Source organism: Triturus cristatus, chromosome 1_2 (assembly GCF_964204655.1).
Source record: "Triturus cristatus chromosome 1_2, aTriCri1.1, whole genome shotgun sequence".
Taxonomy (NCBI): Eukaryota; Metazoa; Chordata; class Amphibia; order Caudata; family Salamandridae; genus Triturus; species Triturus cristatus.
In genome coordinates this window covers 355,510,439-355,532,548 of record NC_140580.1, presented here as the reverse complement: position 1 = coordinate 355,532,548, position 22,110 = coordinate 355,510,439, and the positions used below count along the sequence as shown (strand labels likewise).

The following is a 22,110-nucleotide window of genomic DNA, read 5'->3' as shown; positions in this document are numbered from 1 at the left end:
AATTTATCAACTTTTGAGTCTCTTTCCACTCTCGAAGAAGGCGAAACTCCTACGTCGCTTCACAGGGTTAGCTCTGATGCTTGCAAAATGATTAATAACACAGCGTTGGAAGTCTCGCACGGCGCCACGAGAGGGCAAATGGAGAGAGGCGGTCATTAGATGGGCGGTGGCAGAGGGGGAGGCGCTCAGTCACCAGGAATACAGGGGATTAAGGAGAAGTCCGATTTCCCTGGAATGGGCCCAAGTACTAGAGCAGTTCAAAGCGGAAACAGACGAAGATGCAGCAGAGGCCCTGGACCTACTGTTAACCTAGATATAACTACCGAATCCCTGCTTGGAAGGCAGTCTGGACGAGAAGGGTCCAACCCCCCACCTCCTTTTATTCTCTCCCCCCTCTTCCGCCCTGGGTCACACTAGCAGAGCATTACCTGGATTGACCCTCAGGAGCCTGCCCCGGCATGACTGATTGGAATACAGCGGCTACGTTTATGGTTATTGGTTAGTAGGGAGGGAAGAGTTGTGGATGGGATACTGAGGGCGGGTGTTTGGGAACGAAACTGATGTTTTACGGAGTTATGAGAAGAATTGTACTAGCCAGATTATTGTGAACTTAAAATGGTGTCATGGATCACAGGCTTATATACCACATGGCTGTTCTCCACAATGCACTGTCACGAAGACGCGAAACAGAGAATACTAATGATCTGAATGTATACACGATGTGTACCTCAAAACTCTAATTGTGTTAAAAAAAAAGTACAATTTTATCAACACCAAATTATTGTCATCATGTAAGCAAAGTGAACTAAGAACAAATAAAATTTCAAATTCACAAAAGTATTCATGCGTTTCTCCTGCAACTTGAGAGTTTAGGTGATCTACCATTGGATTTAGGAACCACAACCCAATCATCCAGTCTTTTGTCAGAGCAAGGTGCGGCAAACTACTCAGATGACTGTGGACTGATTATGCCGTTAAAACACATAGCTCCATATGGTATGGCACATCATGGCCTTCAGTATTGGGTCAAATACTCTAATGTGGGACACCTGGGCATCTGCTGGGCTCCATACACTTGCCCAACTACTGAAGGATGGTGGCTAAAACCACTCCATACCTTAAAAAGTGAATTTGGCTTCATATATTAATATTGAGAAAGGAGGTTTTGACTTGTCAAAAGGGATTATTTTGACAGGTTGAATTGTAGTTTTTACACTGCTACGTCCAGCTACACTGGTAGGCCTGAAGCCAAGTTTTACATTGTCACTGTAGTGGAAGGCACAGTAAGTGCTGCAGTCCACTCATGACATTTATCTTACAGGCCCTGGGTACACTTTGTACCACATAGTAGTGACTTATAGGTAAGTTAAATATATCAATAATGAATATGCCAATTCAACTAAAAGGGAGAACACAGGCACTTTACTGTGGCAACATTAGTATTAGTAACATGCACAGAGTTCTAACACCAGCAAAAATATAGGGTACAGCAAAAGGTGAAAAATATGTGGAGATCATGCATAAAAGGCGGATTTCCTACACGAGGACAAGTAATGTACATCAGTTTCCACCTTGACTTACGGTACACCTCGATCATTGAAATAGCATTCAGCTGCACCCCACCCTAGCATTACAGCTATAAACACACAAATTGGCTGGTGATTGAAAATAAAAGTATAAAATAACTTGTGCATTTAATTTCTTCCTCACTGGTCTGAAACAGACAATGTATGTTATACCCCACCAAACAACCCCTTCTCAAAAATAATACTCCAACAGTTCATTTTTATAGGCTGAAAATAAGGGAAAATAACCCATTAGCGAGAACGTCCACCCTGTCACTGAGGAGCACATCTTGTTTTTTCATGTGGTTCCACTCTCAATTCAGAAGCAGCAATCAGATACATGTATTTCATTGACAATCAATACAAATGTGTAACAATCGACCACAAAATGTCACGGATAGAGGGAGGAGCCTAGCGCGCAACCAAGATGGCCGCGTAGGTGCGAGGCTCCCAAGGACCTCCGCGACCTCCTACGTTTATCCTGTCTTCATCCTGCATCGGTTGAGGGGACTGTGCCGGTGAGCCTGAGCCGAGGTGGTACCCGTTTCCTGTTTTCGAATCGGACCTCGGGTGCCGGAGTGAGCACCGATTGAAGTTTGCGGCCTCCTTCGCTCCTGACCCCGGACTCGCGTTTGGGGGCGACCCGGTGGCAAAGTGAACAACAACGGCGGGCTGGGCCTGGCGAGTCGCGTACCCCGCACTTTCACTTTCACTTTCGCGCCCCCTTGCCGTCTTTGCAAGTGGGATCGCGGCGCTCTTTGTGTTGGGGTGGCCTCGCTGGGTGACCCAGCCTGCCTGCCTGCTGTGGCCCGCTCCGCCGTCCTGGGGTGACCCCCCGGAGCCCGTGGCCTTGATTGCTTGCCTTTTACTGCGTGGCTAGTGAGGGTGTAAGACCCGCGACGATGGCCACGAAACAAGATGGCGATCGGTTGAAGGCCAAGTCGACCCGGCGTGGCGCCGCACATCAGGCCAACGTCATGGACCGCTACACCCTCCCGAAAGGATCTCCCGGTGGACCGCACAAGTCCTCTGAGTGCCCTCCGGATGCCCCGGATTTGCCCACAGAGTTGACTCTGCAAGACGTCATGGGCGCCATTGCTGAGATGAAGGCCTCGGTGGGCCAGCGGTTTGACACCTTAGCCCATAAAATCGACGCGGTCCTAGTTGATGTCAACCTGGTGAGGGCTGATCTCTCCAAGACCAACGACCGGGTCGATTCTTTGGCCCACACCACGTCGGGCCTCACGACTGAGGTGGCGACCCTCCAAACGGAGGTGCACCGACTTCGTCAGGCGAGTGCGCTTATGGATCGGCGCCTGGAAGATTCCGAGAGTCGGGCCCGGAGGAATAACATCCGCATCATCGGAGTACCCGAGGGACGGGAGGAAGCGGCGGCGGATCTTTTTGTAGAGGATCTGATCGCTACCCATCTCCAGCCTCGGGGACTGAGTAAATTCTTTGCCGTGGAAAGGGCCCACAGAGTTCCCGGGGGAAGGCCGAAGGTCGGAGCCCCTCCGCGGCCTCTCATTGCCCGGATTTTTAACTTTCGGGACAGGGACGTGATCTTGCAAGCCTCCAGACTGCAAGGGCCGATTAAGCTGGAAAATATGGAGGTGAACTCTTATCCCGATTTCACTCAAGCGGTCCAGAAACAGAGACTGAGTTTCCTGGGTGTTAAGCGCCGGCTCCGGGACATGAACTTAAAATACGCCATGCTCTTCCCGGCCAAGCTGCGGGTAGAGGTGGATGGTCGCACGCACTTTTTTGATCGTCCCGAAGCGGCCGGGGACTGGCTGGACACTCTGTCTGGGGGTAGTGCTCGGGATGGTGGGGGGGGGGGCGGCGGGAGGAGACGGCCCACTGGATCGGGACTGAGGGGTTGATATTGGGCCTCACTCTGGACGACTATGATGCCACTTTCGACCAAGCTTCTGTCTTTGTTCTTTCCCCTCCCTTGGAGGTTGTGTGGGGTCTAGAAGGGGTACTCTTTCCTCCTCTAGGGGGTCTAGCTAGTTTCACTATATAGGGGCGACAGGCACACTGCAAGTTGGGGGGGCTGTCTGGGCTCATGCAGGGGTGCAGGGAGGGGGGAGTTTTATTGGGGTGGGTGGGTTGGGGTGGGGTGTTGTTCGTTTCTACCACAAGGCAAAAGCATCGTTGCATCATTTCTAAAGTGCTCTCTGGGGGACGAGTGATGGCTTCTGTTTATGATGGGGGGTAGGGGACTGAGTCTGTTGTCCTGGAATGTTAATGGATTGGGGGACAGGATAAAACGAGGTGTGTCCTGCAGTTCTTGAAGCGAATTTCGCCCAATATAGTTTTTCTGCAGGAGACACACCTCATTGGCAACTCCTTTTGTGCCATGAATCGACGGGGCTACCGCCTTGTGGCCCATTCGGGCTTCACGTCTGGTTCAAGGGGTGTGGGCATTATGGTTAAGAACTCGCTCCCGTTGGAGATTGATGAGGTGCACCATGACGATAGGGGACGTTATACGGTTTTGGTGGGTAGAATGGAGGGCAGAGTGGTCGTTTTCGTGTCTGTCTATGTCCCGCCGGGGCTGCAGACGACCACCTTTGCGGATCTGGGGCGCCTCCTCCTTGGCCTTCCGGAGGGGATTCTAGTGGTGGGGGGGGATTTTAATGCTGTGGATCCGGAACTGTGGATCGTCACCCCCCTAGGGATCTCCCCCGTGCCCAGGCATGGTTGTCTGGCCTCTTGGATACCTTGGGGCTGGTGGATTGTTGGCGTTTGAAACATCCCACGCAGCTGCAGTACACCTTCCATTCAGGGGCTCATGGTAGTCTCTCACGGTTAGATTATGTCCTGGTTCCGGCGGCGCACGTCGGGAGGATAGGGGAGGTGCGCCATTTGGCACGGGGTATTTCGGACCACTCTCCACTCTTGTTGCACTTTGATATTCTTCCGAGGGGAGAGGGTAGGGTGGTCCCGATTAATCCCTGGTACCTGCGTGACCCCACCATTCGCGCAGAGCTGGTTAAATCCCTTAAGCGCTACTTTGACGAGAATGTGGGGTCTGTGTCATCGGCGATCTCATTGTGGGAGGCGTTCAAGACGGTACTCAGGGGAGAGGCCTTGTCCCTTATTTCCCATTCCCGGAGGCGCGAGCGGGAGGAGGTGACTCGTGTTGAAGCTGAGATAACCGAGTTGGAGGGTGATCTAGAATGTGGGGTGACGGATGACAAATTACATGTTCTCCGACTCAAGCAAGCGGCTTATAAGGCCCTCGTTACGGAGGCGGCCAGGGGCCTCAGTAGAGAGCAACAGGGGAGACTGTATGATGTGGGTGATAAGGCTGGTAAATTGATTGCATGGTTGGACAAAAAGGAGAGAGCGAGTCGAGTAGTCCCGTTGATTGAGAAACAGAATGGTGTGTGTGTCACTAAACCAGAAGAAATTGTCTCCTGCTTTGCAGACTATTTCCGTGGGGTGTATTCCCCGGTGTCCTCCCGCTCTGAAGAGGATTCCCACGCCCTGCTCAGGGATATCGCGCTGCCTTCCCTTTCGGAGGAGGACAGAGTGTCGTTGGACGCTGCTCCAACTTCCGAAGAAATTGCCCTCGCCATACGTTCGGTTGCTTCCGGCAAGGCCATGGGCCCTAATGGTCTTCCCATCGAGTTGTATAAACTGCGACCGGATACGCTAGCACCGCATCTCTGTGCTATGTTCCTCGCGGCCCACTCGGCGGGTTCCCTCCCGCTAGACCAGCGTCTAGCTACTATCGTGGTTATTCATAAGGAGGGGAGGCCACGGGACCGGGTCACATCCTATCGGCCTATTTCGTTATTGAATGCAGAGCCCAAAATCCTCGCCAAGGTGTTGGCCAATCGGCTGGTCGGCGTAGTGTGTGACTTGATTCACCAGGATCAGTCCGGCTTCATCCCTCATCGCAATACAGCGCTTAACCTGCGGCGTTTGCATGGGGTGCTCGCACGTGTCCCGTTCATACGAGAGCCGGCCATTTTGGCGTCCTTGGACGCCACTATGGCGTTTGACACGCTTGAATGGCCTTATATTTGGGCGACGCTCGCCAAGTTTGGGTTTGGCCCAGGATTCATCAGTTGGGTAAAATTGTTGTACTCTGGCCCGCTGGCGCAGGTCGTGGTGAACGGTAGAGTGTCGGCCTCGTTCGAGCTGGGCAGGGGTACGCGGCAGGGCTGCCCGTTATCGCCGCTCCTTTTCGCGCTCGCCTTGGAGCCCCTTGCGGAGTGGCTGCGGTGGGAACCTTCTATTCGTGGTCTCCGCTGGACCCCCGAGTATGAGGACCGCGTATCTCTATACGCTGACGATATACTCCTGTACCTGGCTTCCCCACGTAAATCACTGATAGTGCTGGTTGATGTGTTGCACTCATTTGGTCTTAACTCCGGCCTTGTCATCAACTGGGCTAAATCGTGCGTCTATGTTCTCTCTGGGGAGGACCCTATCCTTCCGCGGGGCTGTCCTATCCAGATCGCCCCGCGGGGATTCCGGTACCTGGGTGTCTTCATTACCCTGGACGCGGAGGCCCGATATAGTCAGAACTTGCTTCCCCCCCTCCAGCGCCTGAAGGAGGATGTTGCGCGTTGGAGGCGCTTGCCGCTCTCGCCGCTCGGCCGGGCGGCATTGTTTAAAATGATGTCGCTGCCGCGTTTCCTGTACGCTCTGCAGAACACAATGGACGTCGTCCCGGCGCGCTACTTTCGCGAGGTGGAGAGTTTGCAGCGCCGACTGTTCTGGGAAGGTAGACCGCGTATCACCCTGGCGAAGCTGACGCTCCCGTGGTATGACGGGGGGATCGCCCTCCCGGATATCAAACGGTATTATTGGGCCTCCCAGCTGGCTGCGATTAATCACGGCCTGTACGGGCCCGCTCTAAACCCGGCCTTTGAAATGGATAAGATGTTACTGCCGGGTGGTGATTATAACCGAGCGCTTTATTCCAGCTCGCTTGACGCACGTCTGACGAGCCCCACGCGTGTCATGGTACGAGTGTGGCACGCGGCTAATGTGGCGATGGGGTGGAAAGGTCGTTTGACCCGGGCGTCGCCACTATACGCATCTGAGCAGTTGGGCTCCCTGTGGACCTCGAAGGGCTTTGAAAAGTGGGACATGATAGGCATCAGCAGGGTGGGTGATCTCTGGACGAGGGGGGGATTCAAAACGTTCGAGATGCTACGGACAGAATTCCAGTTGCAGGACAGGGAGTACTTTCGGTATATGCAGATCCATCATGCGCTATGCTCCGTATTCCCGGACGTTGCCTCCATCCCGGAGTATTCCCCTCTGGAGGATAGAGTGCTGGATGGACATGTACCGGACAGCACGATTTCATTGATCTATAAAAAACTTATCAATGACCGCTCGGGACTGCTGACTAACCTTCGTGAGGCATGGGTGGCCGATGGATTGGAGCTGGATGACGAGGACTGGGTATCGGCGGTGGCCTCCCCGAAAGAGGTGGCCATACCGGCCCGCCTTCGCTTCGTCCAGCTCAAGATACTCCATAGGGTCTATGTCACGGGGCCAAGGCTACTGCGTATGGGATATGCTGTAGACGGGTTGTGTAAGCGTGGGTGTGGTTCTTTGGGGACCTTTTTCCATATTTTGTGGGAATGCCCGGAGGTGGAGCGATTCTGGCGTGGTGTGCATGAGGTCCTGCGGGTGGTTACGCGTGTGTCGCTGCTGCCCGAAGCGAGGAGATGCCTGTTGAACGTGTGGGAGCCAACCGACTACTCGGTGCCGCAGACGCGGTGGGTGACTCGATATATGGTGGCCAAACGCGACATTGCTCAACTGTGGGGTTCCCAGAGGTCGCCGACTGTCTCGGCATGGAAGGATAACATGGATTGGTGCATGTTTCGGGAAAAGGTGGTGTATGTTGCGAGAGGTAAGCCTGGGACATGGGTGAACGTATGGGGCCCCTGGAACGCCTACCGCGGGGGAATCTGTACCTCGCCGTTATTGCCCGATCCGTCACCGGCCCCATCCCCTTAGCCAGTGTATCTCCCCGGTCCCGGGCACTGAGTCCACCTAATCCCAGTCTTGACCTTTTTCCCCCCCTTGCTACTCCTATGGATTGGTAGGGTCCCCCCCGCTAGGGGAGCACATGCTGCTGTTTCCGATTGTGGGTTGCCTTGTGGATTTGTTCTTTTGTTGTTATTTATATTAAAATGAAACCGTTATGTGGGCCCGGATGGTGTGACTACCACCGCTTCTAACTCCTGTGTATTTCCCTTTGCCGCGGCATGCGCGCTATTGTTTGTATCACATGCTCCTCTTGCTTGCTAGCGGCCGGCCTGAAGGTTGTAGGCCCATCTTTGTATATTTTTTTAATTTTGTAATAAACGGTTTAAAAAAAAAAAAAAAAAAAATGTCACGGATAGTGAATCTGATCAAGTATTATCACATTGGCACATTTGTTACATGACCCATTAGCTGTGTTGAACAGTTTAACATAATATGGAAGCATGTTGTGTTGGTGGAACAACAAGATGGTTTAATGTTTCCTTTCCTCATCTTTGCGCTCATACCACTCAAGGAGACCTAAACAACCAACAGCTCACCAATCCTCTCCCACACCATTCCCAGTTTTCAGGCATATGTCGTTTTGTAGTACTCCGGCAGTGAGCCACCAATTCACCTATAAGCAGGGCCCTCCTAATGGCCCATGCAGCTAATTAATACAGGATATGGCAGTGGGGCTGGGACAGGTGAGCCTACACACCTCTGCCTTGCCTTGAGACTTGAAAGAGGGTCTAGGTCTTTATTGAGCTTGACTTCTGTTCTGGTGCATGGGATCAGTAGGCCAGAGCTGCTGCCATGTCTGCCCTCAAATATCAGAATCACTAGGTCATCTCCAATTCAACACAATCCTGCTATTTAACAGGCTTCTGGTTCATCAAAAGTAGGTGCATCAAAGTACAGTGGGTAGTTTATTTATTTACATTGTCATGGCACGGTTAGAGTAAGCTGTTACTAGTTCATTCATCATCTTGGCCTGCCCTCCAAGTTTAATTACAAAAATTTAGTATATCCCAGTTAAGCGTTCTAACTGCCAAAAATGCATTAATTTTTTACTGCAAATTGGCACTTCTCCCATCAACTGTAAATTGAATGAATGAAAGCAAACAAATTAGTAAGCCTGGGCAAATGCATGAATTCTCTCCACAGCAGACCTCGCCACCACATCTGACATGTGCTCAATCAGTTTGCAATAATGTTTTGCAAAATTAATATAGTTTGACCAATTGGCTGCCCTAAGGATGTCCTCTAGTCTGCCACCTTTCCAGAAGGATTGACTAGCCATAGCGCCACTGAGTGAGCTTGAAATCAATTAAGGTTGACACCCGCTAGCTGTATAGTTCCTTTAACCCATCGAGCTATAGTTGCACAAGTCACTGATCTAAAAGGTTTTAGAAAAGAAATCAGAAGCTGATCTACACCATCTGAGCGATGTTCGTTCATTCTAGAATCATAAACTTTTATACAATCCACCACACACAATCTCTTGCAAGAGTCAAAATTGGGATAAAAAATGTAGTCCGACATTGATTTAGTTCTTCTAATGATCTCAAACTTCACTTCAAAGGCATCATAAACTCTGCTACTTACCTCTAGAGCTTTCACATCCAACACACATCGACAAGAAATCAGGCACAGTAAAGAGGCTTCATAGAAAGCATTACTTTACTCAGAAATCTATTACTTGGCCAAGAGGTGAGTAAGTTTAGAACCAGGTTTACATACCAGAGAGTCTGGTATTTAGGCTTAGAAGGGCTTCTCAATCTGATGTTTTTAAGGATTCTTCACACCATTACATTTTTCCCAACACTTCTTCCATTTACCAAAGCGTGACCAGCTGAAACTGCAGACCTATAGCAGTTAAGCATTCTGTAGCTAAGCCCCATACAAACTGTTCCACTAAAAAGTCAGCTACTTCAACTATAGGTGCCTCCACGGGATCCAGAACCCTCTCTCTAGGCACCAACATACCCATTTCTTCCGTATTCTGTTGTATCTACTGCGGGTATCTGGAGTCCAGGCCTCCCAGAGGCGCTCCTCCCGAAAGTCCTAACATCTCTTTAGTGATCCGAATACTTTCCAGGGAAGAAGGTTCAAAGTCCCTGTCAAGATCAAAGTGTGTTTCCCTCCATCCACGTTTCTTAAGAGTCCTTCCTCTGCGGGTAGAAGAATGGGTATGTTGCAGGCAAGTTCCAAAATCATTGGAAACCATGCCCGAGACGGCTAAAAGGGAGTTATCAAAACCAGAGTGCATACCTCCTGTCTGACTTTCTGAAGAACTCTCTGGATCATCGCGAAAGGTGGGAAGGTATACGCCAGAGTTCCTTTCCAAGGCTGCAGGAAGGTATTCACCACCAGAGCACCCGGGTATGGCATCCAGCTGAAATTTCTCTTTAGCTGGAAGTTAGCTCTGTTCGTAAAGAAATCCAACGTCAGTGGACCCCATAGGTGGCATCGTTTTTTGAAGAGGGATACGTTTACCCTCCAGTCACTGTAATCCCTTAGGATTCTGGAATTCCAGTTGGCCGATATATTGGCCTCCCCAGGAAGGTATTCTGCTTTGAGGTTGATCTTGTGTTCCAGGCAGAACACCCAAAGATTCTCGACCAAGTTCGATAGGTTTGTGGATCTTGTGCCACCTAAACGGTTTATGTAAGCTACCGGCGAGACATTGTCCATCTTCAACAGTACTGTTCTGCCCTGTAAGGAATGCTTGAAACTCAGAACATAAAGCCCTGCGGTTAACTCCAGAAAGTTCATATGGTGAGACCTCTCCATGTGGGACAATAGCCCCCCTGTATTCAGGATTTCCAGGCGAGCGCCCCATTCAAGGAGGCTCGCATCAGATTCGAAAATGTAATCTGGAAAGGATTCAAAGATTGCATGTCCGTTCCAGGCATTTAGGTTGTCAAGCTACCGGCTCAACTCCCATTTGGCTCCCTGATCCAAGAAAACATTGTCCCAAACCACAAACCTGCTTGGAGTGCTCCTGCTTTTATTCGCTGAAGAGCACAGAAGTGAAGAGGGCCTGGAAATATAGCCTGAATGGAAGAGGAAAGGAGGTCCAGGTGTCTGGTGAGTTCTCGCAAGGGTTAGGAAATGTTGTTTTAGTACAAAGCTAATTTTTTTGCGAACTTTGTAGACCTTCTTCAGAGGTCAAACCAGCATCATCCTCACTATGTCTATATCGAAGCTCAGAAATTCTAGGGAACTCAAGGGTGTTAGAATAGATTTCTTCCTGTTTATAATGGAACCCGGGCTCTCTAGGAGAGATATAACCATATCCAAGTTCATGAAAATTTGAGTCCAACATTGGGACATTACCAGAATGTCATCCAGATAGATATTGAGACGTATTCTCCTCTCTCTGAGGAAGGACGTAACCGCTCTCATTACCTTGGTAAAACACCAGGGTGCCGTACCGAGTCGGAAGGGAAGTGCCTGGAATTGAAAGTGGTTGTTTTGCCTGAAACATTTGAGGTAACATTGTCACTCTAAGGCCATGGGAATGGTGAAATAGGCATCTTTGAGGTCCAGTTTCACCAACCAATCTCTTTCCAATAATATATCCCTTAGGTGATGGATACCTTCCATCCTTAAGTGTCTGTATATTAGAAACCTATTAGGATCCTTGAGATTTATTACTGTTCTTCAACTTTTGCCTTACTTTGCTACCAGAAAGAGAGTACTTATAAAAACCTTATGATCCAATGGGACTTCTACCGTAGCGCCTTTTTTTAACATGGAGGACACCTCTACCACTTTCTGTTGGTCTAGAGATAGACTTAATTCCCTTGGGGGAACGAGACTAATGAGGTAGTTGTAAAAAGTCTATTTTGAACCCTTGGATAGTTTCCAAGACCCTAGAAATCCGAGTAATTGATTCCCAGGCCTGAGAAAAGAACCTGAGGCAACCCCCTAACTTTTTCCTGGGAGAGGAGAAAGGGTGAATGTTTGTACTCACTGTGAAAATTGCTTGCACTTTGTCCACACCACTGGAAGCCTCTTTTTCGAGAACCTCGTCCACATTGTGGGTAGAAGGATGGTGAAGCTCCTGGTTGGAAGCCCCTACCAAGCCACCTTCGTCTGAAATAGGGACTGTATAAAGCATGGCCGGGAGAAAGGTCCCTTCTTCTGGCCCGCCCAAAAACTCTTCGGTTAAAGACGCTCTTCATGTTAGATTGGGCTTTATCTAGTGGTGTGAAGGTAGCAACATATTTTCCCAAGGATTTAATCATGCATTCCCTAAAGAGAAAACCTTTGGGGTTTTCAGATGGTTCCTTAACAGCCAGGTAAACCAACTTGGGGTTTATTTTGGTCACAATAACCCTACGCCATTCGGAGTTAATGCTAGCGTTAGCTTTACCCAATAGGATTAAGGCCTTCTGGCTTCAACCACTGAGAAGAGTGACATCCACGGGTTTTCATTGAGATGGCACTCTTCTGCCATGTCAATTATTCTGGCTAGGGGTCCCAGAACGTCCAGAAGACTATCTTTTTTTACCTCTTTCTCCCTTTAATTTGTGTAATTTTGTGTTATGCCGTTTACCCAAAATTCTCAAAAGTATACCATTATGACACTGTAAAATGTTTATAGATGAACTGGCTGCATAGAAAGCATATATCACTGTATACAGAGCTGATGGTCTTTAGGAGCGGATGTGAACAAATTAAACATTTCTCTTTGGAGTAGATTGTCTTCTCAGCGGAGCAGCAGAAAAGAGGACTAACCAGCAAGTGGACCATCAAAATAAAGAGAGGAAAGCAGTGGCGTAGCATTTCATTCAACAAAGGACATTTCTGCTTTAAGTAATCCAAGAGTAAGGACTGGTGTCTGATTTAGAAGCTTTACATAATTAGAGGAATTACACAACCATTAAGCATGCATGGTAAAGTTACAAAGAAAGTCAATCCTTTGTGGGCAACGTGATATTTGTTTTAAGAGATGCAAATTTGCATACATGCAGTGCACTGACACACAAAGCACTCCGGTGATATTGGAGAATACTAAAAACATGCATCCTTACCAGTAACTTTTCCAGCCTCTGGTCTTCAGACATGAAGACGGTGGGAATTGCATTTTCCTTCAAGTTCTTCCTGTTCCCATATTTGCTGAAACAGTCTGGTATGAAATGGGCGGAGCAAATGACGGTGTGGCGCTTGGGGTTAAAATTAGCATATCCGATTCGAGCAATCCACTCTCCAAGCAAGTCAGGCCTGCTGAATGGGAATCTATAAAATAAAGCACATTCCATGACTTATGATATATTAGTTGTATGTTTTTTTTTTTACTGTAGGTCTATTACCTCCTAAAAGCTATTTCAATAATATTTTATAACCCTTTTTCTGAGCAATTTCTATGCCTTTATCAACAAATGTATTTTTGCAAGCAATTTTAATTACCCTATTTAAAAAACAGAAGGGATGGCAACAGGTATCGTTAACATATATTATTTCAGAACGTACACAGAATTTTATAGACCGTTAATAAGGATTCATTGAAATCACTGTTCAGCAATCAAATATAGGCACTATTGTAAGGATGAGCATAATATGAAGAACCAATTAATGTAACATGAAACAGCTTCATAAATGGAAGTGTGTGAATAAGACAGTGGGAGAGAAATTGCAAGAGAAAACTTTCTCAGTTCTTTTGTGAACTAAATGTGTCGTGGTGGCAGTTTTAGATGCAATGTGTGCAATGTGCTGCAATCCCTAAGTTTTACTTTTAGCATGTAGTTGTTCAAGATTTGTGGAATCAAGAACTGGAGCGCATAACGTGTCGCGCTATACAACAATAGGCTCTATGCGGCCGGCAAAGCTTCACTTCCGCATCCCTCACAAATCTTGAATTCTACGTTTTTGTTGCCATCATTGATATTTTGTGATTTGAACCACAAATTGAAACTAAACCTCATCCTTTTGTTCGGGCCAATACCTTGAAAGGCTTTATTGTATAAGAATTCACCCTGAAGAAGCCCGCATGGGCGAAATGCGTTGGCTGTGTTGCACAATTTGCTTGTACAATCCAAATGATGAATAAAAGGATTTATGTCCACACTAAGAATAATTTGCCTCTGACATTGTGATTTTTCTTTGACCTATGGACTAACCCAAGGACTGTGTTCAGACGTCTCTGTATATGTGCCTCTCTTATTTTTGTGTGTTTCTATGTTGTATTCAGGACCACCAACAGTGGCTGGTCTTTAGAGGTGGGCATGTTGTATGAGACTATTTAGGAAACAATAACTGAGTTTCCAATTAATTTTGTATAATACAGGTAGTGGTGCAGCACCGTATACCCTGCCACCGTGTATCAGTGTGTTTGGCTTTTGTAGTAACACCTACCCAGTTTTTCAAGTACACCTGATTGGAAGAAATTGCCAGAGCAGCCTGGAAAGGGTTCCGAAATACCCCTGACGAGTCACAGACTTTGTGGCCCTATTAATACAGGGACGGGACACAGGCAGGATTCACCAATCCAGAGAGCACTAATGTAGGACAGGATAAAGACACCCTTAAAGGAAAATTATACCCAAGAGCTTATTAGAATGGGAAGAAAACATACTTGCAGTCGCAGGGGATATCACGCAACCCTAGAATTGAATAATTTCACTTTAACTTCCTGCTCCACATTTACTTAGACCCAAAACAAAATCTAGAACATGTAGCCAGAAGATTATCTCCCTGCCCTAGGAGTAACAAACAAGAAATGTAGTTTATACAAATGACATAGATATGCAATGCACTAATTATTGGGGGGAAAAGTGCTGGGACTACGCCCTATGGTGGCACTATGCCTAATGCGTGCACCTAAACAATGCCTGTTAAGTATAATCCAAATTCAAACACACAATAAAACAAATGTTTGACAATGAGATTAACAAATTTGTGACACGGAGGTTAACATTAACAATAAGCCATTCATTGCCTTCATTATAAAGGTGCCTCAGAGTCAGCATGAGAACAAGACATGATAAAATGAGCACATACAATAAGGAGCTTAGGGGTAGAAAACAGGTCATCCCCCACTCTTGTAATCAAACACAACAAAAAACATATAAAAAATATCTATATAGATACCGTTTGCTGCTCGCTATTTTCCAGTTTATAATATAGCGTGTACATGTGCGTAAGTTCGGCACATGCATTGAATAACATAGCATATTGACTGAAGGCATGTAGCGATGCATATGATGACAATACAAAATAGTTCAATACATAAACAAAAATTAGAGACGAAATATAGTGATAATCCCAGTCTAAATCTGATGGTAGCAAGCACTTGCAGACTTTATCTATATATGGAGGGGGGCAACATGCAGTATTAAAACCAACAGGAGAATAGTGAAGCAGTATCCCTTCCAAGATGGCGCCGGTTTTTTCCTTGCCGGCAGCAGACACGGATTAGAAGTTTGAAGGAGGGACCGGTGGCGCATGAGATGACGTGGTGCACCCGGCTTGTTAAATACCTCCACAGTGGACCGGACCAACGTGGTGCTGAGTTAAGACCAGACACCGACGTGGTCACGGTAAGCGGGATTTGCAGAGACCAGAAGCATAGCGGGAGGGGAGCAGTATTCATTATGTTCAGTGGATTTTTCTGCTAACAACGATGGGCTTGGTTAGCTGAATCGGACTATGGAAATGGGGGCTGGATATTAGTACACCCTCGGATTGATAAAATTGTCTGTGTAACCAGGGGTGCAAAATACAAGATGGAACATACGATATTGAAACGCCCTCTTTTAAGTTGAGTTTTGTTGTACTTACACTTCCTGCTGCTCAGCCAGTATGCATGAGTATGTGTGTATGGAATGTTGGAATGCGTGATGACTGTGTAGAATGTTGGTGTGCCTGGTGGACTGGAGGAATGACAGTTGGAGGAGTAGGCTGAGCAGCAAAGATGCAGCTCCTGGTGGGATCTTGAGATCCTGAACTTGTAACTACCATCTTGAACTAACTTGTAACTTACCAATAAACTTCTACTTGAACTTACCTCGTGACTACAATCCATCCTTTCTACATTGGCGACGATCTGGAAGAAACCCTGCGTGACAAGACTACTGAAGGTTAAGATACTGATATTTTTTTTCGAACTGTATGGATTGAAGAAACTACTCGACGAAAAGAAACTTAAAAATCAAGGAAAAGAACGCCCTCGTAAATCCCACCAGTGTCCTTCACCATCTGGACAGCCTACCCAGGGCGCTTCACATTCCTTATGGCTTTATACTTCAAAAGAAACGGATACATCGCTGATCAGTAGACATCAAGGTCTGGCATATTTTTATTGTTGGCTACATTATTGGACTTTCAGAATTATTCGGAGACAGTGGTGAAGAGCACAAGATGTATGGCAATGTTTTGATTAACTGTTATCAACAGAAGACACGGTTGTGAGGAGTGTTTAAAGTGACGCTTTGGGTGAGGCGAGATCTGCACAGCGAGCACTTTGTTTAAGGTGTGATTAACGCGACGCTTTGGTTGAGGCTAGATCTGCACTGCGAGCACTTTGTTTAAGGAGTGTTTAATGCTACGCTTTGGGTGAGACGAGATCTGCATTGCGAACACTGTCGAAATGGTCGACTTTCCATGTGTACCGAAGTCGTGAAGTTATGGACATCTGGAGGTAAGCCCAATTCTTGGTTTATAATTTGGGCCTCAACCGTTTCCCTACATGTGACGGTTCAATCGCCTAGTTCAAATCACCACATCGCGCGCTCACCTTGTGTGTGGACACTGCGCATGCAGCCTTACCGCGTTCCTGTGTCCAGCGGAGCTGCTGCGCTTCCTCTATGACGTGTGATGGTATCCAGAGCCTCAATGCATTGCGCACTGTAACATAGAAGTGCCGGGAGCCATCCTGCACGGCGTCACCTGTGCGTGCCGTCATTTTTAGTTTGGCGTGCTTCATCGTGTCCAGAAAACTCCAGCACAAAACAGGATGCATGCCAACCACGTTTGTTCTGCTGAGCGAGTCAATAAAGTTATATTGACTGTTGACTTCATCCGGAGTCATCTCTGTTGCTGTTAGCTTCCCGATCACATTCACGCTACGTAACCCTTCGTGCTCAGTTGAAGTGAATGCTCCTGGGTTGTACTCTGTTTTTGGTATCCTCGATCAACCCTGCACCTGGCGTGTGACAGTTGTTGGCAATCTGTGGGAATACTGTGCTTCCTAGTCACCGGAAAATCTACCAGCTGACTTGGCGTTACGAATCGTTAAGCAATCTTTACATCATTTAAAATAAGTCACATCGTTGTCAACCGAGGGTGCAGTTATTCTGTATGTGTTTTCTCTTCCAAGTCCTAACAATTAAAGGTCTTAAAATCGGCGTGGGACAGTTCAACACTTTTCGGGTGAGAGAGTTCGCTCACCGGCGTTTGTTCTTCCTTTCTTATTGATAGTCATCTGCCATGAGTTTTGAACTACGATTTAATATGCTTGTAATGGCTTATGTTTTGTTTTAATGACATTCTAAGGTGTTTGACAAGTATGTGTAAGGGGAGGTGTACTTCAGTTTCATCTTATTTAGTACACCAGGTAATCTGTTATTTACACTGTGTTTTGTTCTATCTTTACTCATATTTTAATTGAGTTGTTGCATATGTGGTATGCATTTAGTGTGAGCTTTATTTGTTAATGTTTTGGCCGATCTAGTTATCTTCAGGGCACTATGCTTAGATGTTTCCTTTAGGGTAGTTGTGTATTAGAGCTGGTCTCTATATACTTGTTTTTATCTTTCGGTGTGGGTGGTGCGCACACCCTTTACACTGATTTCACCTTTTACAGCATGTGTGCCTAATTTTTGTGAAGATTGTTTGCCTAGTGGTGTGGGTCGTTTACCCTTTTTACACTTGCATTACCCGTATATTTTCTAGCGGTGTGGGTTACTTTTCCTTTACACCTATATTTTTGTTTTGTTTTCCCTGCATACTTGTGTAGTTGGTGGTTTAGCCAAGTATTGTAACTTGTTGTGCGCAATGGGCAGTGTACCCTTTTCTTACATTTTTAATGCGCATTGGGCTGTGTTTCCCATACATTATATATTTTGGAGCGCAATGGGCAGTGTATCCTTTTCTAAAATTTATGGTGCACAATGGGCCGTGTTCCCTATATATATTTTGTCTGTTTTTTTTGTTGCGCAATGGGCAGTGTACCCTAGAATTGTTTATTTTGTATGCATTTAAGTAAATGCATTGAGTTTTCCATAGTGTTCCTTATATTGTTGTGGCGTGTAGAACAGTGTGATTGGTTTGGAATTTACACTCCGCGGGTGTCCTCCATTCTCCAAGTCCTACACTTTGTCCTCTTTAGTGCGTGGTGTGTTGAAATGGGTGACTTGTTTGGATCATATACCTTATTGGTATCAACTTTTCTCCCAACCTTGCACAGTATTTCCATGCTAAAATTGAATTTAATATAGTGGTTTAGAGGATAGCCTTCTTCCTATTCTCGTTTTCCATCTGAAAATCTTATTTCCATGTGAATTGCTAATATGTTTTCCCTCTTTATCTCATATTTGCAGTTTCTCATTTATTCCAATTTCTGGATTCTTCCTCTTTATGTTTCCAAGGGAAGGGGATGTGCTATGTTATGTTTGTATTTTCTCATTTGCACTCTTTTCCTTGCTGTATACTTTGACTCATTCTTCCGTTCTCTGTTCTTCTGCAATACGTACCTATTTTCTTGCAGCTTCAATGTTCTTCCTCATCTTGCATCCTTTCTTCACCTAAAATATTCTCTTGGATGCAGTGTTTTAATAAGCCCTCTGCATATGGGTGCTACCGTCTTAAAAGCTTGTTCTATTTGTTTTAGTTCGTTGATTTCTCAAGGGAAGAGGATATGTTGTACTTACACTTCCTGCTGCTCAGCCAGTATGCATGAGTATGTGTGTATGGAATGTTGGAATGCGTGATGACTGTGTAGAATGTTGGTGTGCCTGGTGGACTGGAGGAATGACAGTTGGAGGAGTAGGCTGAGCAGCAAAGATGCAGCTCCTGGTGGGATCTTGAGATCCTGAACTTGTAACTACCATCTTGAACTAACTTGTAACTTACCAATAAACTTCTACTTGAACTTACCTCGTGACTACAATCCATCTTTTCAACAAGTTTACCATGTTTTGCAGTGTGACGGTGGGCAGTGACTGCAAGAACCAGTGAGATAGTGAAACATGCATACACTCACGAGCGCACAACGGTACAGGTATGCCCTAGCGTGGCAGTATCTCGGTAATTATCGTGACAACATGGAGGGGGGCTTCCATAACGAGGATTTCTCAGAATGTGCCCTTTGATTATGTTGCGGTTGTGTTCTTATTTGTGTCTCCCGTAGGAATATTAAAACAGAGAAGCATTGGTGCAGGGTGGAGTGATAGACCCACGCCCTGAAGAAATTCCCGTGAGTTTTCCTTTGGCAATGAAACATGTTGGCTTTCAATGAGCAGACACACAGCACGGAATAAAATTACATAGCCAGTGTCATCTAGCTCGGTTTTAATTTGGGACGAGCAGAGTAACAGTACTGACCCCGTAGTTCCAATTTAATATGGGTTGATTCTGCCGCACACTGAGATAAACCACCTGGTGCAGAGGCAGTAATTGTCATCACACCCTTGCACCTTGTTCACATATATTTTTCATTCACTTTTTCACAGTTGTGTTAAGGATTGGTGGTTGCTGATGATGAGAACCTGAGGAAGCAGGCGAGTACCATCCTGCTCTCTCCCTTGGTGTTACTTCCGTGAGGCACCACCAATCCCCCCTCACATTTTCCCCACATTTCTTTTATAAAAATGTTTTCACCATATTTTTTGCTCAATTGAGCTGGTCACACCACATGAGAAGATGGGTTTGACTATGGGAGACACTAGTTAGAATGAACGCAACAGTCAGTTTTTAATTGTTTAAAAATGGTGATCCAGGTCCCAGTAATACAGACGGTATAGGTTTAACCGCTGGTCCAATAGATTTCTTTAAGTAATTCATAAACGGATTTGAAGGGATCTGAGTATTAGAATCACCATCTGAACTGGTCCTGTTGTTGTGTATGATGATAAAATGAACCCCAGCTAAAGAGTTCTGCACAAAAGCTGTAAGAAAGGACAAAAAAAGCACCAAACGATCAATCCAGTTGGGCAGATTTGATTAGTGTGTTAATCAGGAATTTAAGAAATGAAGTTTTACAAAAGCAATTTTAATAAGTGCATTAATTCTGGGTGTAAATAAAGGCAACAGCACACAGTGTAGTCAGTTTATATGGGAGATGTACTGTAAACTATAAATGATAAATATGATTGATGTTATGCATAAAATATGCTACACTGCATGGTATGTTGTTATGTACACCAAAGCTATGTACTACTGCTCTGCAGTCTGATTTGCTAGGTTTGTAATCTTTTGTTTATAAACCAAACTGAGATATAGAAAAATGATACTGCCACAGACCTAGAACAGCTTATGATGGACCTGAACCAAGTAAAATTGGATGACTTATGTCAGCCTGAACCAAATGAGCCAAGTGCTAGCGCCCTTGGTCCGACTTTTTTTTTTAAACTTTATTTTCCATTTATCACAGTGAACAAAAACATAGGGTTACTGTCAGTAACATCAGTAAGAAGTTTAGAACAGCTACAGCATTTTTAGTAAGGTATGGTTCATTTTGGTAACAATATAAGGGTTCCCGCAAACAGTTGCATTACCAATATTCCGTCTGCACCTTGTCGTTCTTGTGACCATCTAGGGGAGCATCCCAATGCCTACAGTCCCGTATTGCGCTAAATTTATGTAGCAGAACATACCATAAAACATTACATTCATTTTGTTCTTGGAGTATGATCGTCATCCCACCCCCTCCGGCACAATACCCTTCTCCAGCTGTGAGTTTGTGGATTGCCTTAAAGTCTCGACATACGCTCTATAGGGCCCCCATATGTCCTTAGGTCGAGAAGTGCTAGGCCCCATGCCTGCATAAACTTCACTGTTAACATTACAATATGCCATGCTGCGCAGCCAACTCTGTAGCATATAAACTGATTTGCGGCCCCACATTATGGCAATTTCTCTTTTAGCCAACAGAAGACATATCGATGCAAATCTTGTTTGGAAAATTTACTGTATAGCCTATCAAGGCTACTTCTGGTGTAGGAATGAGAGGCAGGTCTATCATGGCGCCTAAAATAGTGTATATTTGTTCCAAGTATCCCTGCAACTTAGGGCATGTCCATGCTAGGTGTACAAAGTCTGTGAACGGTGCAGCGCATTCCAGGCAAGTGTGTGGTCTTGACGGGTCTAGCCTGTGTGCCTTTGCGGGTGTAAAATAGATACGACGTAGGAATTTAAAATGAAGAAGTTTATGTCTACTATTAAGAGAGATACTCCTGGTGACATTGCAGCATATAGCTCATTGTCATCCGTAATGGAGTGCCCCAGATCATTCTCCCACGCACTGTGGGCTTTGTCATCCTGTACAGGCTTCAGACTAGCGCATGCTTTGTGTAGTTTAGATATTAAATGGGTACCCTTCTCATGTTCGATGTTCAAAGTAAGGGGCTTGAAGGAGTCTGGCTCCAATGGATAAGTAGGTAGGGAAGAGCATAGAGCCGAGCGAAGACGACCTAACACAAAACTATCCATGAAGGTGACATCTTGAAACCGGGTGTCGTCTGGTATCGAGAATATGTGTCCCTCTGGATATAAATCCCCTGTGGTGAGGATATCGAATTCAGTTAAGGTGCGTTGAATCAGTTTTTCACCTGTTATAGGTAGCCAAGGGGCATTAGGCAGGGGCAGCGCAGAAGAGTATAGCGCAGTGGCGCCAGTGTATCGCTTGAGTTTATGCCATGCCCAGCTGGTGGTGGAGACTGTCTGTATGTCATTAGGATCTCTGGGCACACTTTTGGGAAGGACTGTCGAGAGACGTTCTGGTAAGACAAAATCTGCCTCAGGCCAAAGAAATGGGATTCTCGCGTCCGGATGGTACCACGTGTAGGCATAGCAGCATTGAGCCACCAGAAAATATCATTGAAGATCAGGGACGCCATAACCCCCTCTTTCATACGGGAGAGTAAGTACCTGCCAACTGATCCTTGCTCCCTTGCCTCCCCACACCAATCTAATGAGGTGTGTACGTAGAGTTTAAAAAAAAGCCATTCGTAAGGGGAATTGGAATATTATTAAAAAGATATCAAAATTTAGGGAGCACGACCATCTTAATTATTGCGACTCTACATGCAATTGACAGCGGTAAGCGCAGCCACCGCTCGACCTGCGTTTCTAATGCGCATAGTGCTTGTCCATAATTCAAGCGAGTTATCTGGGCAGCATCTAAATGGATATGGATACCCAAAAATTTAACTGAGTCACTGCACCATTCCAAGGGAAATTTACAGTCCCATTGGGTTGTGCATGGCGTTAAGGGAAAGATCACTGACTTGTGCCAGTTGATACCAATGCCAGAAAAACGACCAAATCTGAGGATTTCCCTAATGAGGGCATCTAAATTTGCTCTGGGTTC

The 22,110-nt window shown here is 46.2% G+C and overlaps 1 protein-coding gene across 2 annotated transcripts in view; it reads right to left on the bottom strand.

Moving 5' to 3' along the window:
• Nucleotides 1-22,110, bottom strand: part of THAP3 (THAP domain containing 3) — a 166,943-nt gene that overhangs the window by 111,344 nt on the left and 33,489 nt on the right. For both annotated transcript variants that reach the window (XM_085604452.1, XM_085604459.1), the window contains exon 2: nucleotides 12,617-12,821. In XM_085604452.1, coding sequence (XP_085460578.1) covers nucleotides 12,617-12,821 — 205 coding nt within the window. The remainder of the gene's footprint in view (nucleotides 1-12,616; nucleotides 12,822-22,110) is intronic.